Genomic DNA, 27,872 nt, shown 5'->3' on the forward strand with positions numbered 1-27,872 from the left:
CTCTGACACGTACAGCCTTTCCTTGAATTCCTGGCTTAAGTGATTCCAAACGTTCATCTTCCATCGTGAGGCAGTTGCTAATGACATTGTGACAATAGTGGCATTAGAGATTTTAAAAATAAAAGCCATGAGCATTATAATTAACATAATAATCATTATACATGCAAATGAATGTAACAAATAAACTTACATGCATGTTCATGTAAATGTTATGCACATAATTAGAATATTAAAGTAACAAATAAACCTACCACCTGTTCGATTTGAATGTCATGCAAATAATCAGAATATACTATGTTCACAATTGTGTTTGGTTTTTCATATTGTTCGTGTTCTATCAAAACTTTTAGTCCTGTGGGTGACGTAGTTCTAGAGAGTGCAACATAGAGTTGACCGTGTCCAAATATTGGTTGGCGTAAATAAATGCCTATTCTATTCAATGATTGACCCTGACTTTTATTAATGGTCATTGCATAGCAAGGTCTTAAAGGAAACTGACGTCGCTTAAAGATGAAAGGCAATTCTTTATTGTTATGGACAAATGTTATTCTAGGTATATATACTCTACGGTTAATAGACGTACCAGTGATAATATGAGCTTCTATTACAGTAGGAAGTAATTGTGAGACCAACAATCTAGTACCATTACACAAACCGTTTTTTTGATCGATGTTACGCAATAACATCACAGGGGTGTTTTTTTTCAACGTGAGAGAATGGTTAGGTATTCCTGGAAAATTCAGCAAATTTAGGTAATCTACAGGATACATAAGATCTGTAACACCACCATTTTTTGAGTGTGGAATCATACTGTCGGTGCTTAAGTATGTTTGGAGCGTGTCGGAAGACATATTCAATATCAGCTTGTTGATTTCGTCAACTGTGTCATTTCTTGGACATATGATCGCTCGGGTTGCTATATCAGTAGGTGTTGGCGAATGAAGCATCTCTTTGGTGTATACAAAAGATATCAGTTCAGACAGTGCAGTTTTAGAAGGTTGGATGAGAAGTTGATCAGGAATTTCAACTATTTTTGCATCAGTGCAGTGTTCTTTAGTGTGTCCGATTTTTCCATCACCGATATCAAGCAGCCATTTAGAAAACCATGATGTGTCTTGACCAGAATCAGTGAGTCGCATGTTTCGAGTGAGCGTAAATGTCTTGAAAAAGCGCCATAAATAAGATCTAGTAATGCATGAGGCTAAAATTTCGGTTTTTGAGGCTTTTGGTTTTATGGGGAGCGTTTGTCGGAAATCGCCTCCTAGCAAGATCGATTTTCCACCAAATGGTCTATTATGGTTGTTTGTAATATCTCTTAGAGCTTTATCCAGTAACTCAAAGCATTTTCGATCGTTCATTGGTGCCTCGTCCCAAATTATGAGATAGGTTTCCAGAAGAAGCTTTGAAAGTTGGGTATTTTTTTTATGTGGCAAGTGGATTGGTCGGTTAACTCTAATGGAATTTTGAATCTAGAATGTGCGGTTCTGCCTCCCGGTAGTAGTAATGACGCAATTCCAGAAGCGGCCACGGCTAAGACAATCTTTCCAGTAGATCGAAGGGCAGAAATGATTGTTTTCCAAAGGAATGTTTTCCCCGTGCCTCCATGGCCATAAATGAATAGGAGTATCTGTGAAGATCTATCAAGGTTTCTCAAAACATGGTTGTAGATCTGCAGCTGTTCAGAATTTAGTGCAGAGTGAAGAGTTGTGTGTTCGATAATTAGTGTCTCCTTGTCGTATGTTTTCTCTTTAAGCAGAAGCCGGTTTGTTAAAGCTGAAAGTAATGCCTCATTTGGCAGAGGTAGTCCGAAGTCTGATAGGGAATGTACTTGAGGGCTGGACTTTAGTAATACTTCCAACTCATACAAAATGTAGTCACGGATGTCACAGCTTGAAGTGATGGGAGTAGACGAAGATGAAATATGCGATAAATGATAGGTGATATCATCTCCCATCTTTTGCCAATGATCTGTCCATAAAGCCAGAGGGTTTGAGATTTCACAATATAATAACATATGTATGAACAGAGATCTGAGTTCAGATGAGGTTGCCCAGTGAGACGCTTCTGAGAGTGTTTCTGACCATTCGCGATCGTCACCAATGAGGCCCAGTTTTTCACAGGCCAGTCGAAAGCTATCATATGTGACGCCTGAGACTGTTTTTATGTCTTCAAATGAAGTACATCCAACCTGTTGAGTTAGAAGCAACCTAAGATAGAAGAGCTCGCCGCAGCTTGGATGAACATACACTAACCTGCTGATGCTAGAAGGTCTATTTTGAGCTCTGCGTATCCACGTTTTGCCATTTGCATCCCAACTATATTGAGATGGGTACTCTGTGTACTTCAGATGCAAGCCACTTTGTTCACGTGGAGTATTGGAAGCCAGCTCATGTCGATTATTTGCTAACCACTGAGTTAATGTGGTACGGGCAAGAGCTGGATTTCTAACAATGTTAGAAACCTTTTGTGAATCTCTAAAAGTTACAGTTTGCTTTCTTTCGAGATGCACAGCAAGAATTTGAACTGCTGGAGATCTATGATGTATAGGAAAATTGAGAATGCGCCATGCTGCCTCATGAGGACAAATAAAACGACCATCAAGAAAGTTATCAATCTCATTAATGACTGATGAAGACTCTTCAGAATTTTCTGAAGATGCAGACCCTCTATCCTTGCTGATTTGAAATTTTACACGATCTGCCCCTTTTGAGATATACTTGAACAGATATTTAATCAGCATGCTCCAGCCACAATATTCAACGTTGATGTGGGCGAGAAAATGTCTAAGAAGGTTGGCATTGTACGGAACGACGAAACCATTGTCAAGAGGAACACCTCCTTTGAGGAAATGATGCCCTGTCAATCGCCTTCTATAATGAACATAACCATAAGTATCAAATTTTGTGACATCTTCATAAGGCTTTGGATAGGACTTGAAGCAACGACCCTCAACCATACATGGAGCGTTCATCTTTGGCAAACCGCACGGTCCATGCATCATGCTCTCTGTTACAATACTTTAGAGAACTGGATCGGTAACTTGATTAGGCAATTCTGCCGAGATATAATTATCTAAAGATGTTGCATCTCGAATAACATATTCTGATGAGACCCACAACAGAATGTGGCAATGAGGGAGGCCGCGCTTTTGGAATTCTATAGTGTAAACCTCTGCAAGGAAAGCAAACGATTTAGCAATGTAAATGTAACAATGAAGATTCAGCAAATACAATATAAGAGAAACAAATAGTTATGTATATAACAACCTCCAGTAACGGGGCCAAAAGGTTGCGATTCTTTCAAATATTTTACAAAGGACTCTACTTTCAACTGGAAAACGCGAGCAATAATATCAGCTCTATCTTGAGGCGTTGCACCATTTCTTGAGACTTCGCGGGAAATGTCAGGCCATTTAACATTACATGTAAATGTAATAAAGTATTGTGGGTTATTATGAACTTTACAGATAGCCAATGCATCCTGGTAATGTTGGTACATATACCTAGGACCACCAGTGAAGGATGAAGGAAGAATAACACGCTTTCCAACGTGGCGACCTTCAACGTCTCCAGCAGACAGAGCATCATACAGTCCTTGAAGAAATTCAGATCGGAGGTTGTTTTGGTTGTTACGAAAATAATCCAATCTACCGTGCTCTATAGAGACATAACAGTCAACCAGATACTGTTGAAACAATCTACCAGCACGCAACAAATGAGTATACCGACCTGCTCTTTCATGTATTTGGAATTTGTAGAACATGTTCATCGTTAAGCTACGGTTACACCTTTCTGAAGTATTAGCCAATCGAAGTACCGGTGACCATCCCTGTTCAGCGTGCGAAAATAAAAGAGGGTATTGTAGAGGCATATAAGCGGGATGTAGTTTACTAACTTTGTGAGGTCTATCATCTTTGGTACGCACGACAATGTCAAACTCTTCGAATGTTGAGCCATCGTCACAAACTATTGCACCCAGTGTCCCAGGTGCTGGAAGACCATAGTTCTTGAGCCTGTGGTAGTCATGAAGTCTAACAACGAAGTCAGGAATATTTGCTGTAGAACAGAAGTCTTTAGCACTTTTAAACAGTCGGACGTATTCATTAGATTGACTTAATGTTGAAGCCAAAGTAGAAACAACAGCAGGCAACAGTTGTTGACGTGAGCTATTACCAAAACAATTGAGATGATTCGACACCTCATTCTCTGAATCAAATACATACATTTGCAAGAACCTAGGACGTTCACCGGGAGGAGGGCAAATAGAACCTATCCAATGAGATATCTGGCCTGTAATTTTAAAGACATATGGCCCATTTCCTTGATTGATAGATTCGTCGACTTTGGCTCCAAATGATGTCATTGAGAACATTGAATTATATGCACGAATGTTGTTCATGAAGTGATTTTCTTGGAAAAGGCTACGGATTGCATCAGGTGGGTCAACTGGAAAATCGATAACAACTGATCCGCGCTTGCAACATGTTGAATATATAGGTCTTCGCCCTAATGGCACAGACATAACCCGCTCATCAAACCAAAACAGAGCACCACAGAATTCACAAACATTTGTACAGTCGTCAATATCCATATATTCTGGAGGAAGAACGAAGTTCTGTTCAATATTTTCTGCCGAAGGTTGTTGAGTAATTGTGCGGACCCTCGAGTTGTTATTTACCACAGCTGCACGACGACATGCATGCCGGTGTGACTGCTCACCAGTATAACTGACACTGGTTGAGGCAGACGCCTTGTGATTTTGGTTTAAAGATTCCCGGGGCCGCTTCTTGTTATAAATTGACCTTGGTTGCATCGCTATTATTAAGAAATTCTAATAGAAACAAAATCCAATAATCTGTTAAAATATTCAGATACTTGTATATATGCAACTGAACCGTAAAACTTTTAGAAACAAACTGACTACACTAAGAGATGAAGATAGCATGACCATTGATTTACGCCAAAAAAGCAACAATAATATGCATAGAAGTTAATCTGATCTAAAATGCAAAAAGTACTCAACAAAAAAACAACAATAATATGCATAAAAGTTAATGTGATCTAAAATGCAAGTTTAAAAGTAAAGTAGTCACTTACAGAGCGTAATTTTAGCAGACGGCCAAAGTAAGCACAGAAAGTGGATGTAATCTGTCAATACGGCTAATACAGCAACAATGTTATAAGGAAGCGAAAGAAAAAAAAAATATGACAGGTTGGTCGTATACTACATCATACCAAAAAATGATATATATGTAAGAAATTAATTTGGTAACACACTATAGTTGTACATATCCTCATTTTTTTGTTGCACAGTTCATGCATATATACTTAAAAAGGTATAGATACCATTAACTTTGAGTTAGTCAACATTCTAGTTTATAAGATTCATTAAAATGTTAGGTGTCTAAAAGTATATTGTAGCATAAATCTAATCAACCCCTATAAAATCAGTGTGCAACTGTCATGGAATTAATAGGTCGTCGACCTAATCCTAAACCAAAATACAATAAAATCCCTCAGAACAAATTTAATTAGGGTTATTAAAGATTGATATCTATTATAACCGGGGTGAAAAAAAAACAGATAAATAACATACCTTGATGACCCTTCTGTAAAAGTTGGAAGAAAAGACGGTGAGTAGTAATGACTTTGTATGAAAGATAGACAGAATGAGATACAGTACAAGCTATGAGAGCAATGACACATGGTAAGTATTTGTTTGAAGTCAAACCCCAGCAAAACACATTAGCCCCCAAAAAAATATGTGGCAATATTAGTCAGTGTTTATTAAAAATATGAGGGAAAAAAATAAAAATAAAGATAGAGTCAAACCCGGGAGAAGGCGCACAAAGCCAAGGTTCAACACCAATCCGACAAACATATAACTTGTTTTATAGAATTTGCAAACATTGAATTAATGGCGCTTATGAACAATTACTGTTCATAAGCACGACCATTAATAATGATGATAATGTGTTATTTATAAAAATAAAAAATAAAAGTCTCGATCAATTGTTTTAAAGATAAATTGAATCATTGAAGTATAGTATAGTATTAGCTATAAGATATACAAAAGTATTTTTAATTAACATTAAGTGCAAAAAGAAAAAAGAAAAAATTTAAAATTATTCATTAAGCCACCCCACCATTCAGGTTATTTTACTTTTTTTATGTTTGGGATTATTATCTATGAATGTAAATAACTATGACCAAATGTTTATGTTATGTAAAAAATTTGTATAACGTTTATGTCATGTAATGAACTTTCAAATCCCGATTATTGTATGTACATGACCAATCAAAAACTTACACGTGGCAAATTATATGATTGACACACATATTAGGGTATATCCAATAACTAAGATTTGAAAGTTCACTACATTACATAGACATTTTATAAGATCTTTACATACCATAAATATTTTGTCATAGTTAGTTACATCTACAGACAATAATCCTTTTATTTTTTTTACAGGCAACCCCAAATGTCACATAACACTATATGATGAAAGTCGCTCAATCTCTACGAATTCCACTCCTTATAAACTAGCCATTTGTACATTAAATTGTAAACAACTACACGAATTGTCATAGTGTGTATTAAACTTCAGTTCAGTGCATTGTTTGTTTTAAACTTTCAAATTTTGTGTATTGTATGTATCCGGATATATGTGACAACCATATAAACTGTCACTTGTAAGTTTTTGATTGGTCGGATACATTAAATGCACGAGATTTAAAAATTCATTACATACAATGCACGTGATTAAAGTTCAACAAACACTAACAATTTGTGTAAAATTATTTACATTTTAATGTACTAATCCATTTAAACTAATACTTTACCATCATAAATTTCAAACATACACCCGTAACAAACTATTTTCAAATTTGATTATACAAGCACAACATTTTTTTTGTTAATTTAGTTTTCTCAACAACTTTAGTTTATTATTGATTTAATCCATACAACATCTAATATAAAAAAAATTGATATGATGACTTTGTTAGATTGTATGAATATTATAGAGTTAATTATAAAATTAGTCCATGTGGTTTACACACTTTAGCAATAGGGGTCCCTTTTTAAGTATCGTTGCAATGGGGGTCCCTGTTTTGAGAATTTTTTGTAAGATTGGTCCCATTCTAACAGAACCGTTAGCGAATGTCGTCAAGTCTTAACCGAAGGGACCATCATTGCTAGTAAACTCAGAAAGGACCCCTATTGCTTAAATGGAAAAACCAGAGGGGCCGATCTTGCAATTAACAACTTGATATCTTTTTTAATTTAACTTAAGAGATTGCAACATATAATTTTCAGTGTGTCAGATCCCTAATTAGTAAACTTATGTATACTCAAAAATTTTAATAATGGATATGTACCTTGTATAATCTTTTTACTTTGAAAAATAATTGATATATAAACTTTTATTATTATTTATAGTTACGAAATTAGAGGTAGTATATATGAAATTTGATATTACCAAAAAGTAAACTTGTTCAAAAAATATAATTACCATATATGGTTTTTTAGTTCCCTCAAAAAATATAATTTACATATATGGTTTTTTAGTTCCCTGTGTAACATGTTAAACATTTATGCAGTTGGTGGATTAATAAATATTATTTAATAAATATATATTTTATTTTAATATAGATCATAACAAACTTTTTAATATGTTTTTTATATATCGAGTTATTTTTAGGGTTTTTAAGGAGAGAATGGAGAGAAGGTTTGTTTTATATTTTTTTTTAGCTTGTTTTTAGAACTTTTTTTTCTTTTTTTTCACTTTTTTCATTTCTTTTTTAATTAACTAATTTCATATAAAAATTTTTAATTTTTTTTTTCCAAAAAGCGTAGCCCGTAAACTATAAGCCAAGCCTTTCAGTTTATGGCGGAGCCATGATGACTAAGGGCGAAACCCGTTAGGTAGATCATTCATCACCGATCACCCCCTATGACCTATCACCCTCCATGATCTATCATCCTCTATGATCTATCACTCCCACCAGTTATTCCTTATTAATATCCTTAAGGATGAAGTCCGTACCATACCCTAACATGTATAACTCACTAACTCGGGTTATTTATTTATTTATTTAATTTTTTTATGGATTGAGTTAATTAAAAAAGAATGAAAAAAGTGGAAAAAAAGCTAAATAAAAAACGGACCTTCTCTCCTTAAGAACCTTCTCTCTGAAACTCTACCCTTTGATTATCATCAACAATTGAAGCATTTACAAATTTTAGAATTATTTTGTTGAAATATGTTTTAGATTATCAATAATCATGAAAAGCAGTATTTTAATAGTTATATTTAAATAAAGTATTTATTAATTTTCATTCTTTTATAGAAATGTTAAAAAATATAATTAGGGATCTGACGCACTGACAATTGTATGTTGCAATCTTTTTGAATTAAATCAAAAAAGATATCAAGTTGTTAATTGCAAAATTGGTCCCTATGGTTTTTCCATTTTAGCAATGAGGGTCCTTATTGAGTTTACTAGCAATGATGGTCCCTTCTGTTAATACTTGACTACACCCACTAACGGTCTTGTTAAAAATGCACCAATCTTGCAAAAAATTCTCAAAATAAGGACCCCCATTGTAATGATACTTAAAAAGAGACCCTCATTGCTAAAGTGTGTAAACCACAGGGACCAATTTTACAATTAACTCAATATTATATTTGTATAAAGAAGAAAATGAAAGAAAAAAATGATTAACAAAATAATACTATTATTGGTCTTTGATAGTGGATATGGACATCAATACCCCTCAAGTGAGGAGCACGTGGGGCACTTTACCGTTTATTTAAGTATTATCGTTAAGTATTATTGTTAATTTGTACCAAATTTGCAGAAGATTTTCAAAATAGAGATAAAAATGCAATGAAACCTTAAGGGTGCGTTTGGTTGCAGAAAACATTCATTGTTTTCTATTTTTGTTTTTCAAGAAAATATGGAAAACAGAAAACGCGTGCTAATAATAGTTTTCTAAGAAAATTTTCAAAAAAAACATAAAACAATGTTTTCCACTTTTCAAGAGAAAATTTGAAAACATATTTTTTCCTTGTTTTCCATTTTCAATTTCCATTTCCCCCTCCCTCTTCCCTCACATCGTTAACATGTTTTATAATTTTCTAATTATAACGTGTTTTCAAAGTTTTTATTTGTTTTCTAGAAAAATAAAAACCCTTATCAATTTTTAAAAAATTAGAAATAAAAAACCATAAAACATATTCTACAACCAAACACACCCTAAAAGTTTTATACAAACTAGAGTGACCAAAAATGCGATTAACTCTAAATAAAAAGATAAAAAGTTCCATCCTCAAAGCTTCCCTTTTGCTAAAACACTTCCACATCCCCAGTGTGTTGATCATCAGAAAATCTCAACCTTGTTATTATAATCTGAAAATGAGATGTTAATATCTGAATCAAATCTCTTATAAAAACTCGAATAGGGTGATCTTGAAGTTATTAGTATAGATTTGAAGGCGGGTTTGAGAACAAGGGTTAGGGTTTTTTGATGATTATCCTCGTGTACTCTGGCCGGATCATCTGATGGAAACGTTTCTGAAGCCATTTCGATCAGGTACCATTTTCCTGTTTTCATTTGTGGGTTCTTGTGTCCTCTTAAGTTTCCTATTTAAATTTATTGAAATTCACTTGATCGATACTACCTTTTTCTTTGAATCCCATTACTAAATTTACTATAATAAGTTGTTGACTTTCACGTTTTAGAAGTTGTATAAGTCATTCGGGCCCTGCATAGTTTAACCTATAAAAAGAAAGCGGTTTGGATCGATTTTTAAAGAATTTACTATGATTATTGGTTGCCAATGAGAGCTTGCTACTTTAATTTCATTCGTTTTCTAAATGCAAAAAACATACTTGGTACGCTCCTCACTATACATGTTACAAATCACTTATTATTAATGAGATCAGCCACATATATTTGAACGTTATAATGGCGGGTTGGCTACGGTCGTAGTTTTAGTCTACTTTTGTACTTATCAAGTTCTTATCTTTATTCAATGAATGACTAGAATTCTTCATAAATGATGAGACGAAGATCTGAACTGGCACATGCAAACTTATCTATTATTAGAAAAGAAGTTCAATCAATATTAGATTTGGTATCCCTTACTATTTGTCTTTAATTTCCAGGATGTTGTTTATTACTGTGGTAAAAAGTTTCTGTTTATTACATGGTTGGAAGGTAGTAGAGGGTAGCGAGGATTGTTGCACTCTCAAAGTTTGATGGAAATACATGTAAAAATTGTATACAACACATGTTATATATAATACAATTACAATTACAATATGTTATTAACTTGGCTCTACCAAAATGACGAGTATGTATTTCAATCCTTTCAAAATAAATAATTACATATGTTGGTCCTCCCAAAAAGTTTGGACGTTCTACCACTGTCTGCATACATATAGATATATTGTCTTTATTTAGATGTTATAGTTTTGTGTTTTGGATTGATGTCATCACGTCTAGCATCACGCAATTGAATCGGTACTTTCACCAATTCCACTGATATCTGTAGGGGTGTTGATGGGTCGGGTTAATTGGGTTTCGGGTTATTTGGTTCGGGTTATTCGGGTTTCAAAGAATTATAAGTTAACCCGTAACCCAAACCAAATAATATTTGGGTTATTTGGGTTGTTTGGGTTCGGGTTTTTTGGATTGGGTTTTGGTTAACCCAAATAAAATGTCATTGAATTTCTGTGCATTAGTTACGCAATATTGCAACAATATAATTTCAATTTCAAAAACTTGAATAATAGTGATACTTATATAGACTAAGTTATTTATTTTCAAATGTGTTGAAACACTTTTGATTATGCGTTTTTTGAATTCTTGAATGAAAAAATGATAATATTATTAGAATAAAAGTCATAGACAAAACAAATAAATTACAAACTATATAAAAATATAGAAATTACTGATATTAAATAAACAAATTTTGACAATATACAACTCTTTTTAGATTCATATTTTTATCATCTTTTATTAGTGTATTTTTTAACATCCATTATTATTTAACTTTGCACGTTTTTGATTTTGTTTATAAATGAAAATTTAATATTCAAATAATATATACTTTAAACAAATTTAATGTGTTATATTAGTGTATATATATATAAACCCATCTTATTTGGGTTAACCCAAATGACGACCCACAAACCAAATAACCCAACCCGTATCACCCAAACCCATTCGGGTTGGGTCGGGTTATTTGGGTTTGGTTATTTTCAACACCCTTATGTAGGCCACTAGTGATGCAACTCAAGGCAGTGAATCTGGATAAGAAAGTGGCCCTGTTTGTTCTGGATGCATTGATTTGCATCGAATAACGAGATGTTTTTGTTAAGCCAACTTCAAAGTAGAGGCTTTCTTAGGCCTTGTCTAATGAGTCTCAACAACATTTCACATCAGGTTTGTGGTTAGAACATTCATATTGCCCTCTGACAATATATAGAACTTTAAACGAAATTATTTTGATTCAACCATTCCACTTTGGTATCTTATTGAACAAAAATGGTGATATTGTTCCTCCATTGATCAAGAATTTCGATTTTTGGCAAGTCTCATAATCATCCAATAAGAAGGGTTTCAATATTTCAAATGAACGATTTGAAGACCTATTGATTCTATAGCATCTATTTTCCGTTCAATTTCCTGTTTTCAATATATTTGCCAGCTTCATATTTTTTATGTTTTGGTGGTGTTTGTTGCCTTTATGTCAGCATAATAAATGTTTTTGGTTGCATGTAGTCAATAGATCCATTGCAACGATTGTTTGCTCTTGAGGCATAACCTGCTTTACTATTGAGAATTAGCCACAAGTATGATTAATCAAAGGTCAGAATTTTTTCTCCGTGGGTGCATTTGAACATATTTCAACATGCATGACACAAAACATGCAATTCAAGGTTAGTTTCTATACTTAATCTGCTTAAAAGTTTACTTTTTAATGTTCTTTCTTCTATTAAAGTGACACTGTGACAGATAAACTAAAGCCAAATTTGTACAGAGGGGAACTCAAGGCGCTTTGACACCAATTTTGGGAAACATTCTCTAGCTGCTGTACACAAACAAAGAATGGCCGTTCACAGATAGGATGTTTACAGACACCCAAGGCGCTTTGTGTATTTGTTTGGTGAAGCAACGAAGGTAATAGTAAGTCTATACATGAAATTTTACGTTCGCGTGAATTTCTTTTGCGAACTTTACCAATTACTAATGAATGGGTCGATTTGAGTTTCCGCTTTACAACTGGGGTCAAATAAAAATTTAGCTAAAGAGGAACAGTCAATATGGGTTGAAATTTGTCTAAAGTTATCTTTAACTAAGTTAAATGTGATGATATAGTTTTGCCTTTTGGTAATCATAATTAACCCATTTAATATTATTAAAGATTGTAAAATAGACAAAGGTTTTTGCAGGTAGCCCAACTTGAGATTTCCCCTTTCAACCCATTAACCGACCTGCCCATATTGACAATTCTAATATTTTATAAATTAATATTTCCATGATGCAATTAGAGGTTTAAAATGTAATTAGATTTCACATATGGGTTTAACAAAAATGCTCACTCTCAGATGAGATTATGTGAGAGGGATGCCCCATGATTTTATAATTTTATTTTTAGTTATTGGTCCTTGGCCACTCAAAAGATTCCGAGATGCATATAAAAGACTTAAAGATTTAGATATGCAGTTCTTGATTGTAGGAATATAACATAAGCTTTTATAACTTCTTTAAAATCAAATTATAATTAGTTAAATAATTATGAACGTCCAAACAAAAACAAAGTTGATTCTACTTTTTCTGATAAAGATAATCAGATGTAGAGCCAATGGATAAGGGCGGGTAGTTTTGTGGTAAGTAACATGGTGTACTCGATTATCAAAAAGTTGAAAGATGTGCTCAAAAATGTGGGTTTAGATGGTATCATTAGTTTTCGAGTTTTGCTTTCAGTTCAAGTTTTTCGGGTCATTTTAAAAGGTGTGGATAGAGTCCACAGTAATGTTAGAATAATACTTGGTTGGAAGATTGTTTACATAGGTGACACTAGGCGATGTCTTAAACTAATCGAAGCTTCTCAAGGAGCAACATTGCTTATACATGAGGTAAATGACATTTTTAGTGAAAAAGAAATTAGTCTTTGTGATATGTGAGTAAAAGTCTCCCAGATAAGGGTAATTACTAACTCTCTAAATAGTGCGTTAAAATTGTGTTTTCATGTTTTAGGCGACTTTTGAGGATACGTTGGTGGATAAAGCCATTGCAAGAAACCTCAACACAACAGGAAAAGCCGTTGAAACGGGGAACTCTTCAAGAGGCATATTAAGTCATCCTTACGCATTTCAGTCAAAAAATCCTTAAATACAAGTGTCCAATGAAAGTTACATGCATAAAACATGCATTGCTTTCTTACGGCTTTTATTTTAGTTGTCATCAGTTTGGTGGTTGTTTCTTCTCATGTGTTTTAGTGACATCTATAATTTCATCTTCCTTAATTATTATTATATATGCATTTTAGTAGTGATTAAGATCTGTATTATATATAAATTTGCGGTATGAATAAAGCATGTTTTTGATAATGCTTATATGATTTATTTGCTAACGTATGAAACAAAATTGAAAAATTCATGTAAATTTTGATTTATACTTTTTTTTTTAGCTTAAAGTTTATTAATACGTGCTAATAGGTCATTTATAGTTTTTCAGATTTTTTATTTTTTTTCTTTATTTCTTAGCAACACGCCAACACCCTGTAGGTTCAGGCCCCTTGATAACACTTACACACTCACGGTTATCTTTATATGAATATAACTTCAAGAGATAAGACACCTTTCATTCAATTCAACTGTTGAAGGCTACATATATAGTCACACAAGTTACAACTGACACAAAATAAAGACTCCACTACCCATAATACTCGGTCAAACACAACTACTCCTTTACCCTACGTGTATTGACCTCAACTTACACAAAAGATCACATGCTACTACATACTAGGACTCAAACATAAAATATACTAATTAAACTTACGGTAAACTTACTAAACATTCAATAACATAACTCATTCTAGTAAATACTAGAAATGCTTAAAAACTATGACTTAAACAAAACATACTTGTAAATTTATAAGATAACTTAACTTATGTCAAGATTATCCAACACACCCAACTTACCACCAAAAATAGAGGTATAGTATTATGGTTGTTTGTGTTACATGACCATAATGGATGAGTAGAAGTTATGATATAAATATTGAAAACTATGCATATCATTATATAATTACTTGCATAACTTTCCCCCATTCGTCGGCCCTTGTCGCCTTCCTTAACAAGCCCTCGAGCCGACTCGGCATCAGCGGCTTCGTGTCGCACTGGAGTAATCCGATAATTTTAAGGAATCTTGAATACACATATTGTGTTTGTTATTTGCAAGAAGGCTTGTGCAACCACTAAACATTTTTAGTAGTTTAATACTGGTTCGCAACATTCACGATTTATAGCGCGCTTTTATAGGGTTGAACCTAATTATGAAGCCGCGCGATATATATGCATTGTACAATACTAAAAAAACTTTATAGAATCGTGTTTAAAAACTTAATTTATAACGTGATGTATTTTCAAATGTAGTCAATATTTTCAAGTATCCATATAACATTAAAACAAGCCTATAATTATCTCTAATATATACAGTATTAACAAAACTTTTATTAAAATGTCTAGATTTAACTTAAGTTGATTAGCAAGTTATTATTATTATTTTTTTTTATTAAACTATATTCTCCGTATATAACATGACTTACTATTTGTTTTTGAAATTGATAAAGTGACAAAAATAGAACATGTCTTGAGCATTACATATGGAAGTAATACATACAAAAGATTATTGAAACAACCACCTCACTATGCAAATATAGTACTTTATATAAAGGGTAAGGGTGTAGTGCCATAAAATGGGCTAATTGGTTAAATTGGCTAATTTTGAGCCAATTAGGAGATGACATTTATGATAGTCAAAAACTTACCAATACTAGCCGAAATCTTGCCAATTTTATGGGTGTAGTGTCAACATCTACCAATTTGCCAATTCCAAAAACTTACAAAACACACCTTAAACTTTTGTTAAATTTTAAAAAACAATACAAATACAAATTAAAACTAGGAAAAAAAACAACACAACTAGAAAATAAATAACAAATTCAGAAGTCTAACAAATTTATAAGCAGCGATAGTATATACACACATAGTATTCTATGAACCTTACAACTCCCAAACTACACACAAACATGGCTCTAACAATACACAAAACCTTTCCCACAAAACTTTCATCATTTGCCACAACAACAAAATTGTTTGGTAAACCTAAACAAAACATCTTCATCATGCAGCCATACTTTTCCTTCCCGAAGATTGTTGCAAGGAGAAAAAAACATGGTAAGAAACTCAAATGTATTTGTTTTTAATCCACTAAATTGCTCCGCAAACAAAGAATGTATTTGTTTTTAATCCACTAACATATTTAGGGTGATTTCTGCATCTGGGTACATTTTTTTTACCTCCTCTAAACAAAACAGAAAAAAACAACAAAAAAACAAGAAGTTAAGTGAAGTTAATTGATAAACACAAAAAAATATAACATTAATAAACTTACCTTCTGATTCTAGTGATGTTGTATGGATGAGATCGTAATCTTTTAGATCACTTTCCAGTGTAGCTAGAGTGTTTGTGAAGTTAGCCTCGCCAATCAATAAGGCTCTCGTAGCTTTCTTAATCGCCTTTTGACCTTTTTTGAGCGACACTGGATCTGCCGAAGCTGTTATATACCAAATATATATAACAGCTTCCGCAGATCCAGTGGCGCTCAAAAAAGGTCAAAAGCGATTAAGAAAGCTACGAGAGCCTTACAACATCACTAGAATCAGAAGGTAAGTTTATTAATGTTATGTTTTTTTGTGTTTATCAATTAACTTCACTTAATTTCTTGTTTTTTTGTTGTTTTTTTCTGTTTTGTTTAGAGGAGGTAAAAAAAATGTACCCAGCTGCAGAAATCACCCTAAATATGTTAAAGAGCTCGACCAGATCAGTCTACATTTACCATGATGTAGATGTCAATGAACACAGTCCAAGGTACTTTAAATTAGATATGTAATGAAATCTAAGTATGTAATGAAATTGCATAAGCAAAGAAGATGAAGCTTTTGTTCTAGTTATGTAATGAACATCTAAGTATGTACTTTCATGATAGTCTTAACTCTTGTGTAATTCTGGTATGCTTTTGTGGACTTATCATACCACTATTTAGGCATTAAGATATATGTAATCATGAATGTTGGATGATCTTTATTTGTGGTTCTATAGTCTTAACTCTATATGTATACGATGGTTCCTTAAAGCTGGATTAGAAAGTTGTATTTACGTATTGATTATTATATATTTACTCCATACATATTAATGAAGCCAGTTGCATTTATGGGTGTGGTTGTCTACATAAAACATTCTCATGAGCATTGAGAGACTGTATAGCAAAGTCTCGTTCCAAACCTTTCAAAGTTTTTGACATAACTATCATGAATGCATAAAATAAGGGTTTAGCTATTCACGATCAGATAGAGGTTCTAGTGAAGAGCTGGAAAAATGGGCAAGCCGAGTGAGTTTGGTTACAACTCAAAACAGGAAAGTCTTTTGGAAAATTGGCCGCGTAAAGTAAGTTGACCTGCTAACTGTTGTCGGTTGTATAAACGATATTGGTTGGTGTAACATCCTAAATTTATTAAGCCAATGAAAATTAACCTATATTATAGTTTTGACATTAAAATAGTTTCCTAATATTTTATTTTTGAATATGGGATTGTTTTAGTTGGAACTTTAGCGGATAGCGGGTAAAATACCCACAAAAACTCATTTGGGACACTTTTTTTTTTTTTGTTGAATCACAATTCCACCACCAACCCTTTTCATTATTCATCTTTTCTTCATTCCATCTTTACCTTAATTCTAATTCTCCAAGTAATTCAAGAAATTCTTCAAAGCTTGATCATAATAATAATCTTCCTTCATCTAAGAAATTGAAAAGTGGGGTTTATGCCTAGTGGTGGTGGCTGAAATTTTGAGGAAGAAGGAGGAGAAATTAGGGCTTGAATTCATGATTTTTGTTCTTGAAACATTAAGGTAATTTTCTTATTAATCATAGTTTTAATTATTGTAGAAATTAAGGTTCTTATTATTAAATTGAATTGGGGAAATTGGGGGTTTTCTTTATATTGAGTAAATTGATATAATATGAATTAGGGTTCTTGTAAGTTAATCAAATTAGGGTTTTAATTGAGTTGCATGATAGATTTTGATGAATGGAAGTAAGAAGAAATCTGGACAGATTCTGCCCCTGAGTGTGAAACGAGTTAAACACCTCCATGACAGCATTTTCACTTGTTGAGTCCTAAAAAGAAAATGTAGGTTATTGTGTTAGCAAAATTTTCCCACTGGAATAAGTTCAAAATTCGAAGTAGAACTCTAGATATGAATTTTTGAATCCAGTGGCGCAATGCTGATCTTTCAGCAAAAATGATTCTGATGTCTGTTGTTAAAACGGGTAAAACACATTCTTGCAAGTTAATTCATATCTTGGTCACTGAATATAAAATGTACCTAAATGTGTTAAGAAAAAGTGGCCACGGGAATGAGGTCAATATATGGTGTAGAACTCAAGTTATGGTCATTTGAAGGCAGTAGGGTCAAAGCTGTTTAACAGCAGCAGTTTTGATTTTTAAAACGACCAGAAGTCACCTTTGAAGGACAATTCACATATTGGTCACTAAAGATAAAAGGTAGGTGTATGTGTCATGAAAATTTGGCCACTGGAATCATGTTAAAAGAGTGAGTAGAACTTGAGTTACACTCGTTTGAAGGCAGCTTGGTCAAATGATAAAATGGTACTTTTTGTATGAAAACGATATAAGAGATACATGTTATGTGAACCAACCCAAGATTAATATAAGATTGTAAATGATGGGTTGGGTGTTGAAATGTTAGTGATTATGGCTAGATGGCCTAGTATGTGATTGATGATCCTATATGTGTTGTGATTTGTTGCTAGGTCGAAGCATACATGTTTTGTGTTCATGCGGTCTTCTTGATTTATAATTTTGGTTTTCGCGGAGGAGGTGAGTTTTCTTGCATACTTTTATATATGCCTTGGGTCAGTTACCATTCATGTTGAGTGAGTCCATGGTGGTATTTGATTTGGCGTTAAGTCCCATGTTTATGGTTAAGTTTGATTACAGGCCTAATCGGTGGCCATAGGCTCATGTGGAGCATTTCTTATTGATATATTTGATTGTGATGGTAATCATTTGCTTATATGGATCCATGTAATGCCTAGCCCAAGGGTGAGTATTATGGATATGACACGACGGTGTCATAGTCCATATGCAACAGTCCCTTGAGCATTGCCCTCCTTCGTATGTATAAACGTATGCAAGATTATTCACTAAGCTTTGCTTACTTTTTAGTTGTTTACCCTTTTATAGGTTGTCCCGGATGCGGAAGAAAGTAAGTATTATAAAGATTGAAGTTAAAGATGCTTAATGGATATGGGTTGCTTTGGTTAAATGCGGATAATGGTATTGGTAATAGGACCCATAGTGACCCCTTTGAACTATCGGCTCTTTGTACACTTGTTATGTCTTTTGGAGAATTATTATGATGTCTAGTGTTGGACTCGAGTTTTTGGGTATTTCAAATGGGTCGTTTTGTAGTTGTAATGTATTGATTTTGTTTAAACGTGTTTTGGAGAAACTCATAATCCGTAACAGGTTTGGATGATGATTTTACGAATGGGTCATGCCGAAATTTCTAATTTTGTACGTCGTCATTTGTAAGATGTCAACTCGGGTAATTGACCCATTGGTGGTAAAGTGAATGTTTGGTCAACGGATACTTTTACCTTGCGTATTTCTGAGTCGATAACTTATTTGAACTTAGAAATGTTGTGTTATGAAGTTTGGTTTTGATTTTGGTAGTCTGTAAGTTTGATTAAGCATCTAACGATTTTTGGTGTTGCTGAACTGGTGCCCACTGCGGCGCAGTGGGGGTAATTTTACCCACTGCGGCGCAGTGGGGATTCTCGGTCCAGGGAGCATGTCACTTCCACTGCGGCGCAGTGGGGATTGCATCCACCCACTGCGGCGCAGTGGGCATATATAAAAGAAAAAATAAAAAAAAATCCTTATTTTTCTATTAATCGAGTTGTGTCGTTTCAGTTGGTTGTGTGATCCATTTGATACAGAAAATGCAAAAGAGTCCGGCCCAAATTAAACAGAAAAAAAACTAAAAATTGAATCAATCGGGTCAAAACCGATCTTGTTCGAACCGAACCTGGCTCTACAAATGCATGAATAAACTTTAAAAGTTGAATCCTATATACAAAATATATGAATAAATCATGTGATAATCTTAAAGATTTGGTAATTATTGTGATTGAATATATATAATAAATTAATGTTAACTTTAGGCCCTAGGGTTATGGGATAGTTTGATTGATTGAAATATTACTAGACTATACCTAAAATCATGATACATTTGATTGATTGACATGTTACTTTACTTTATATTATATTTCAAATTGACACACAATACATCACTTTTGTGATATAAATATATATAAAATACTTACCTTTAGCCGTGTGAGGAGAAGGGATGGGTTAGACTACACGGAGTAGCCCGTTCCGTCTCAATTTTCTCGTCGGGAACGCCTGGGAACGCCCCCGGAACGCCAGAGCTCGGTCCCGGGGGGCGCTCCGGCTGGTTGAAAAGCGTGCCCCTTTGCTTTTTGAATGCGTCCGGGAGGCTTCACTTGGTTTGTCTTTTTCTCATATTTGACCGTTTTTTTTTTTAATTAATCAAATATCTCCATCTATATATACTAAACACCACCACTTCCTCATTTTTATACATTTTCTTACATTTCTTCTTCATTATCTTCTTATTTTCTCCATTCTTCTCTTTATTTTTTAAAAAATCAAACAACAAATGGCTAGACTATGGACTGCAGACGAGACTATGAATTTAGCGAGAGCTTGGCTTGAAGTATCCAAAGATCCAAACGCAACGAGGTACCAACAAGGGAGAACATTTTGGTTTCGTTTAAAGTTAGTGTTTAATAATCTACAAAATAATCAAGGCGAGGAAAGGACCATTGAGAGTTTGCAAGGAAAATGGCGGAAGATGCATCGGGATATTATGAATTTCCAGCACATCGTGGCTCGTTTGAACAACCAAAACAACCAAAACAACCGGATGGTTCTCGAAAATGCTTTAGTCGAGTATAATCTCACCCATCCTCAGTTTCTGTACATCGCGAAGTGGAATATTCTACGAGCTAGTGCGATATTTATGAATTTCTAGTTATCTATCTACGTATGTTTTATTTATGTTATCTATGTTTTTATTTATGTTTTATGTATGTGTTAGTCTTTAAAATAAATGTATGTTTTTTTTAATATAATAAATGTGTGTTTAATGTATGTTTAAATTTAATAAATGTGTGTTTAAAGTGTGTTTAATGTATTTATGTTTTATTTGTTTTTATTTGATCAAGTATGTCACCAATATTTAAACACCAAAAAATAAAAAACACATTACATTACTAAACACAAATACATTACATTTATTAATCACGAAACATTACATAACTTAACACAAACACACCACACAAAATTAAAACATTACTTAACACAAACACATCACACAAATACATTAAATAAGAATTACGGACTAGGAGAGAGTGGCGGGTAACGCCAGCCATAGAGGGAATCGGTCGATGAATTGTCACTGTCACCGTCATTACGGCGCTGGTATTCGTAGTGATAATCTTCCTCTTCCGATTGAAAATCGTTGACGTACTCTTCACCAGGATCAGTCTGGTATCCTTCAGGTCTCCCGTCATCGTGAATTCGGTTCTGCCCTGGAATGCATGTCCTAAGTTGGCCGCTTTCGATTTGAGCCATGGTAGAATCCCATACCGCGTTCAGTTCTTCATCGTCTGTTGCTTGCAGGTTTACGCGGGTTGAAAACTCCGCCGTCAATGTGAACTCCAGACGACGAGGATGCAGTCCTTCATGTTGAACTCATGGTTGAAAAGGTGGTGGAATGGATGACTGAACAGGGGCACGAGTTGGTCCGCCTCGTGCTCTGCCTCGTGTGGGTTGCCCCCGTGCTCTTCCTCGTCCTCTGCCTCGTGTGGGTTGCGGTTGTCCGATAGGACGGGTTGGTTCATCTCGTCCTCTTCCTCGCCTAAAGTTCATCTCGAATGTGTGTGTTTTTAAATTTTTTTAAATTTTGAGTTGTGTTTTGAGAATGAGAGGATGATGGAGTATTTATAGATGAAAATTCAGAATTTGAAAAGTAGCCGTTACTGTTTAATATATCCGTTAATATTCAAAATCTGTATATTTTTATATTTAATTTCAATATTTAAAAAAAATTTTTAAAAAAAATAATAAAAAAATCAGGGAATGCCTCCACTCCAAAAGAATGCCCCATAAATGAGGGAATGCCTCCAATCATTGATTAGGGACATGTGTCAAGAAGAGAGTGGTGGAAGGGCATTCCCAAAGTGGAGGGAATGCCTCCACTTCTAGTAGTCTTATGGAGGCTATCATGATTAGAAACTACAAATAAAATAGAAATAGGTACAAGGACCTGTATTTTACTTTTTTTATTTTTATGTGAGAGAGAGAGAGAGAAAGATATTTTCAGTCTGCTGGGGGTGTGGGGAATGAATGTCAGTTTGTATGATTTTTTATCAGGCCACATACCCCGACCACGGAATGTTCGGTAACCCGACCACCCCTCTTTAGGAGCGACAGTCGCTCCTAAAGGGTCGACCCATTTATTGCTCGCGGATACCTATGCATATACCCGTTGGAACCGTTGACCCGTCAAACCACTCTTTAGGAGCGACTGTCGCTCCTAAAGGGGTGCCTCGAAAATATTAAAACCGATCCATCCCCTTATTCATTCCCTTCTCCCTTTCTCTTCTCCATTCCAACCGATCCAACCCCCCTCTCCCCCATATTTTTCGGCCAAGATATTCCGGTGAGGCTTTAGGAGCGACCCAGTTTTTCAGTGAGGCTTTAGGAGCGACCCGTCGTTACCCCTTTCGTAAACCCAACGTTGAAGTAAGTTTTTATTTTTATTTTTTATTTCATATCTATTAATTTGCTATATAGTATATGTATTAGTTTGATGTTATTCTTGTTATGCATAGATGTATTAGGATCGATCTTATATGCCCATAGATTTAACGTATTGTATACGCCCATAGATTTAATGTATTGTTGTTCTTGTGTTCTTGTTGTTGTTCTTGTTTTTGTTATGTAAAAATGTTTGTAAAAAAGTGTAAAAAATATAAAATGTAAAAAAAGTGTATTACATAGTATATAAAAAATATATTTAAAAAAAAGTTTATAAAAGTTTGTACTAGAAAATGTTTGTATTAGAAAATATAAAAATGTATAAATAAAAAAGGTATTAAAACATAAGTATAAAAAGATATTAAAACATATATTGAAAAAGTAGTAGTACAAAAGTCATAAAAAATTAAGTTAAAAAAAAAGTAGTTAAAAAAGTTGATATAAAAAGTATTATAATACGTGTATTATTTATGTAGATATAAGAAAAATGCTAGGAGCTCACGGCGGCGACGGCGATGGAAACGATCCGCACCGATCGTGGTGGAAGAAAATAACAGGCTGCAAAAACAGCGGTAAGAAAATTGACTTTACATTAAATTTAGTTATGCATTGAAATAATTGTATTCTTATCGTTTAAAGTAACTTATTTATGTTATTGTTACTTATTGGTTTTGTAGGGTCGAAGAAAACACCACCACCACCAAGAGGGGCAACCAAACATCTAAACCTTGAGGCTGCCTTAAAGAAAAATGGAGGCCCGTTACCCATGTACTTCGATTACAAATCAAAGACCTTTCAGTCGATTGGGGACTACGGGGCTATGTACAAATCTTTGTTAGGCTCATTGATCGAAGATGTCCCCCAGTACTACGAGTCATGGGACGATGTGCCTGAGTCTCTGAGGGACAATATCTTGGAGGAAATACAGGTTAGAATATGTTTCTTTTTATATTTTTTTACTTAATATGTTTTACAATGATAACCCCGAAAATGCTAACTTGTATTTGTAAACAATGTAGCGCTGGTTTGCGATGGACCAGTACTTAGAGCTTGATGAGGATGACCCCACCCGGAAGGCAGCAAAACAGGATTTCCGTGCTGATGCAGCTAGCATATATAGGCAGAGAAAGTCAAAATTCAAATCTCAGCATTTTACAGCACGGGGGGGGGGGGGGGGGGGGGGGGTGTAGGCGCAGCAGATACCCTGCAGACAACACCGCCAGCTGGTATGGACCCGGAAGAGTGGGGAAAACTATTGCGTTTCTATACGAGGGATGACCGGGTCAAGCGGGCCGAGACAAACAAGACAAACCGGTCCAAACAGGCGGTGGGGACTCAGGGTCGGCGATCTATTTCTCTTGCCCACGATCGGGCGTTGGTACGTTTGGTTTTAACAAAAGTATACAATTCTTGTGTTTTTTTTATGCTAATTATTTGACTTGTTTGCAGGCCAAGCACCATAACGAAAAGAAGGAGGGGCCACCGCCCACGTGGGAGTCGACTTGGGCGGCAACCCACAGACTACAACCTCCGGAAGTTGCGGTATATACATAACTTTAAGTTAAATTACTTATAATTACTGCTCCATTTATTAAACTTACCTTACTTTTATATGCAGTCCCGTCTGGAAGCTGCGCAGGTGAGACATTCACAGGATCCTGCACCGACACCTCCAACCCAGTTGTTCCCGGAAGCGTTTGGATCGCGATCGGGACATCAGCGCGGACTAGGGAGGATTCTCAGGGGTTTCGGATCCCATGATTTCCCTGTTGAGTTGCCGCAACCACATTATGGACCTCCGGAAGGCCAATCTGGATCGTATTCTGTCCCGTCTGGATCCTCCTCCGGCCCGTCTGGATCCTATTCTGGCCCCTCTGGATCCCAACCTTCCGGCTACTATGTTGACTTGAACCAGCCTGGTGATGAGTATTTCGACCCCCGCCAGTTATGGGATGGGACATCGGCGCATTATGGACCTCCATCAGGGGAATTTGGTAGCTTGTCGGATATGAGTGGATTTTTTAGTGGAACAGGCTCTGTATCCGGACCAGGTGTGGGTGATGATAATGCCGGTGAGGACGACGACGGTTCCGGTGATTAGACTTTTTTTATTTGTACGAAGTATGGACATTTTTATAAATACAGTTTGTTATGTACATTTTTATTATTTGTATTTGATATGGACATTTTTATTATTTGTGTAGTGTTTGTTTATAATGATGGTGGACTATCCGGTTTGCAAAAATGTAACACCCCAAATTTCGTAGTATTATTATATTATTAAAATGAATATAGCAAGTAAAAAGATGATAAAGTTACGAAGTAACACCCCAAGTTTTCTTTAATAAAAAAAAAGGAAAAAAAAAACGGGCATAACAAAAAACAAAAAACTTTATTACAATCTTAATCAGATGAGTCCACTGTTCCCATATAGATGGGAGGAGGTTTTGTTGCATCTATATATCTATTGTAGGCTAACTGGCGGTGTCGGTACAAATCTTTCCATTTGCTCACGGGAGGCCTTACACGATCCTGTACCCAATATGCGATCTCCGGGGCCATCGGGTAGTCACCTTCCAACTGCACCATGATATAGTGACCGTGACCATGTACTAATGCTATTGATATGGGCTCTGTCCTAGGCATCTCATCAGGACCATAGGTAAATGGGAACGAAGTCCAACTGGCGGCAGTAGATAAACAGTTAATTACTATACCCATCCTGTTGGACAACAACATGGCCCCCATAGTCATGTGCATCCAGTAGCCAGTTGGTCTAAACACCCCTACATAAGACCTTGATAACCCCTCAAAAAACCTCGCTTCAACCTGTCCCCATCTTGTTAGTTCATCGTAGAATTGTTTGTTGTTTTCATACTCGGCCAACATATGTAGTCGGATCCACTCGTAACCTTCGTTTTCATCGTACCCCAATGCAACAACAAGTGCCCGGAATCCACAGTTGCCATCACCACTGACATTAATAATCCCCTTGACGTATGGTCTAAATACATTCGGTATGTCATCAAGGTTGTGTGGCATCGGAGATATTGGTGATGGTGCTGGTGCTGGTGGCATCGGAGGTGATGGTGCTGGTGGCATCGAAGGTTGTGTGGGCGTAGTGAAAAAATCAAAGTACGATGATGGTGCAGCTGGCATCGGAGTGCTAGGACCTACAGGAAAATAAGTATCAGCACTGAAGAACTGATCGATCCACTACGCCTGTTGGTGCTGTTGGTGGCACAGGATAGTACGCGGGTTCGGCTGCGCAGAACAACTGATCTAAGAATGAGGGTTCGGTTGTAGGCTTATTACTCGGCCCTGCTGCTGAAAATTGTGACGATCGGATCAACTCATCAATATATCCACGGGTGTCCTCCCGTAATTCGGTGTCAGGCTCCGCGAAACGTGACTGCGTGGGCACATGGTCACTGTGTCTCGCCGCCTGAAAGTCTCTGTAGCATGAGCCTGAGTCTGGTGCGGTATCCGGATACTTAGGTGTTGTCACGTGCACGGACCTCGACTTTTTCATCTTTGGTGGTGGTGGCATCGGAGGTGATACGTTCAAGTCTGGCATCTGCAATGAATGAATGAATAATTAAGTTAAATGTATACCCGTATAGTATTTAACAATTAATAATTTGCTAGACTATAATAATATACCTTTTTCTTTGACCCAACAGGTCTACCACGTATTTTCTTTTGGACCTCCGGATCCTTGATTTTGGACCGACCCGGATAGATGAGGTCCTTTATTTTTGACATCAAGCTTTTCCTTTGTTTAATGGGTTGTCGTTCCAAGGCAGTAGTAACCTCGCCACAAAAGTCCTCAACAGGCTCGTCATCATCCGAGTCTTTCTTCACATTTCCAGGCAGGCAGGTGGACGGGTTTATATCGAGCCTGCACCAAAATGCATCTATCTCATATTCTTGAACACGCCTTCCTGCAGGAATAAAAATATTACATTAAGTATTTTTAAGTAAAATGGACCATTTGTATTTGAATGAACTGTACTTACGTTCCTGCATGTATGTTAGAAGTCGACAACTACATGGCAAGCCACAGCTAGCCCATACTGTACACCCGCACTTTGACACGTCCCCTTTTAGTGTATTTTTCAATCGATCAATTTCGTCAACCATAATTTGCAAGGCTACATGGGAGGCTTTACCGAGCAAATCCTTTAAACAGGGATAGTTGTGTTTATTTTGATTGTACTGCCTGCAATGTTCCAGTGACCCTTTATTTCGGTGTATTGCCCGCTGACAACAGAGTTAACACATTCAACGATTCTGTGGAACGTAAGCCGCTTTTGATGCATAACTGACTTCAGCAAAGAATGCTCGCTCTCAACCCTGTTGGTAGTGTAGTTACGATAGTTGCGGTGTTGGTCGACCCAACATGACATAAATAACTCCTTGTACGAGGCAAGCCACTGTATTTGTAGATACTTATAAAGATCTGCAGGAAAATAAAAAGTGATTTAGCTACATGGTTACATCGTAAGCGTTATCATAAAAACAGTATGGGGACGGGATGTATATACTTGGTTTATCTGCCAAGAATACTTTTAGCCGCTGCTCATTCTCTGCGTATTCTTTAACCGTGATTGACTTTACGAGTTTATCCCACCGTTGTCTAAACGAACCATAATCTTTTTTTGACCCAACGATGGGTTGGCATGTAACTCAATATTCCTCCAAATGTGTATTCTACACAGTATCAGCTTCGTTTCCGGCATCACATCCTTAACCGCTTTCATGAGGGCCAGATCCCGATCAGTGAGTGCCACACGCACGACGAACCCTTCTTCGAGCGTCGACCTCAAGCACTGTAACACCCATGTGTATGCCGCATGTTGCTCATTTTCAATAAGTGCGTGCGCAATGCTGAATGTCTTGCCAGTTGGAGTGACACCCACAATCTCAACAAGCGGCATGTTGTAAACGTTGGTTTTATACGTGGCGTCTATTTCAATGATCCAAGGAAATGCACGCCATATGTCAAGTGATGTAGGATGTACGAAAAAGAGATTGGTCAAACATCCGGTTTTGCTATCCGTCGTGTACTGATACGTGTACTGATGGTCAGATAGTAATTGGAGCACGATCTGCAACGGGTAAACAACCAAAGTATAAGGAAGTCGTATTTTTTTTAAAAATAAACATATAGTTATACGATCCACATGCATGTATGTTTCTTATTTCACCTGCATTCGAGTTTCCCCTCGTTGTTGGGCGTGCTTTAGCCGGTGTTGCCGCAGGTAGTTAGAAATGTCTTGTGAACGGGTCAAGATGCCGGGAAATGCATCCTTCAATTGGTCCCTTATGCTATTTGGCCCAAAACCTAGCAACGCCTTTTCGTCCACAAATTCTTTTTGAACATCGGTTAGTCGTCTTGCGTACGCAATACCTTCCAAATTACGAGCTGATGGATGGTTATGTCGGTGATCTATAACTTCAACCCACCAACTATGGTCATTTGTCAGACGGCCTACCAATTTGAATGGACAGTCAATTTTGGTACTCCCTTTGGGTGCCCCGGTTGACCGCTTATCTTTTTTTCCACCACGGTTGCAAATAAGGACCACCTTTTTAACTTCTCCGCCTTTTGTGGCATTTGATCTTCGTGTTA

General features: G+C 35.8%; 7 protein-coding genes and 3 long non-coding RNA genes across 11 annotated transcripts; 5 read left to right on the top strand and 5 right to left on the bottom strand.

Moving 5' to 3' along the window:
* Window positions 1-221: 221 nt before the first annotated feature.
* Window positions 222-1,358, bottom strand: LOC122583516 (ATP-dependent DNA helicase PIF1-like). Its single transcript, XM_043755912.1, has one exon. It carries the CDS (start codon window positions 1,356-1,358, stop codon window positions 222-224), a length of 1,137 nt encoding a protein of 378 aa, XP_043611847.1.
* Window positions 1,359-1,375: 17 nt separating this feature from the next.
* On the bottom strand, window positions 1,376-2,971 carry LOC122583517. The gene has a single exon (XM_043755913.1). The coding sequence runs from the start codon at window positions 2,969-2,971 to the stop codon at window positions 1,376-1,378; it is 1,596 nt and encodes a 531-aa protein (XP_043611848.1).
* A 48-nt stretch (window positions 2,972-3,019) lies between these two features.
* On the bottom strand, window positions 3,020-4,812 carry LOC122583518. Its single transcript, XM_043755914.1, has 2 exons — window positions 3,267-4,812; window positions 3,020-3,171 (listed from the first exon to the last, which is right to left on the bottom strand). Exons 1-2 carry the CDS (start codon window positions 4,810-4,812, stop codon window positions 3,020-3,022), a joined length of 1,698 nt encoding a protein of 565 aa, XP_043611849.1.
* Window positions 4,813-9,307: 4,495 nt separating this feature from the next.
* Window positions 9,308-13,628, top strand: LOC122582318. 2 transcript variants are annotated; one of them, XR_006321163.1, is made up of 4 exons: window positions 9,308-9,600; window positions 11,797-11,954; window positions 12,031-13,154; window positions 13,276-13,628. It is a non-coding gene; the product is annotated as an uncharacterized LOC122582318 (long non-coding RNA). The 2 variants fall into 2 exon arrangements; XR_006321162.1 differs by having other exon boundaries at window positions 12,056-13,154.
* A 3,357-nt stretch (window positions 13,629-16,985) lies between these two features.
* Window positions 16,986-18,878, top strand: LOC122583787. Its single transcript, XR_006321324.1, has 2 exons — window positions 16,986-17,213; window positions 18,572-18,878. It is a non-coding gene; the product is annotated as an uncharacterized LOC122583787 (long non-coding RNA).
* Window positions 18,879-20,072: 1,194 nt separating this feature from the next.
* LOC122583519 lies at window positions 20,073-20,447 on the top strand. The gene has a single exon (XM_043755915.1). It carries the CDS (start codon window positions 20,073-20,075, stop codon window positions 20,445-20,447), a length of 375 nt encoding a protein of 124 aa, XP_043611850.1.
* Window positions 20,448-22,131: 1,684 nt separating this feature from the next.
* On the top strand, window positions 22,132-22,949 carry LOC122580888. The gene is made up of 3 exons (XR_006320906.1): window positions 22,132-22,222; window positions 22,714-22,809; window positions 22,915-22,949. It is a non-coding gene; the product is annotated as an uncharacterized LOC122580888 (long non-coding RNA).
* A 510-nt stretch (window positions 22,950-23,459) lies between these two features.
* On the top strand, window positions 23,460-24,410 carry LOC122583821. The gene is made up of 3 exons (XM_043756201.1): window positions 23,460-23,615; window positions 23,687-23,779; window positions 23,856-24,410. The coding sequence occupies exons 1-3, from the start codon at window positions 23,466-23,468 to the stop codon at window positions 24,336-24,338; spliced, it is 726 nt and encodes a 241-aa protein (XP_043612136.1). The 5' UTR covers window positions 23,460-23,465; the 3' UTR covers window positions 24,339-24,410.
* Window positions 24,411-24,640: 230 nt separating this feature from the next.
* LOC122583520 lies at window positions 24,641-25,396 on the bottom strand. Its single transcript, XM_043755916.1, has one exon. It carries the CDS (start codon window positions 25,394-25,396, stop codon window positions 24,641-24,643), a length of 756 nt encoding a protein of 251 aa, XP_043611851.1.
* Window positions 25,397-25,922: 526 nt separating this feature from the next.
* Window positions 25,923-26,460, bottom strand: LOC122583521. The gene is made up of 3 exons (XM_043755917.1): window positions 26,257-26,460; window positions 26,051-26,181; window positions 25,923-26,006 (listed from the first exon to the last, which is right to left on the bottom strand). The coding sequence occupies exons 1-3, from the start codon at window positions 26,378-26,380 to the stop codon at window positions 25,923-25,925; spliced, it is 339 nt and encodes a 112-aa protein (XP_043611852.1). The 5' UTR covers window positions 26,381-26,460.
* Between the last annotated feature and the right edge of the window lie 1,412 nt (window positions 26,461-27,872).

This window comes from Erigeron canadensis, chromosome 9, assembly GCF_010389155.1.
Source record: "Erigeron canadensis isolate Cc75 chromosome 9, C_canadensis_v1, whole genome shotgun sequence".
NCBI lineage: Eukaryota > Viridiplantae > Streptophyta > Magnoliopsida > Asterales > Asteraceae > Erigeron > Erigeron canadensis.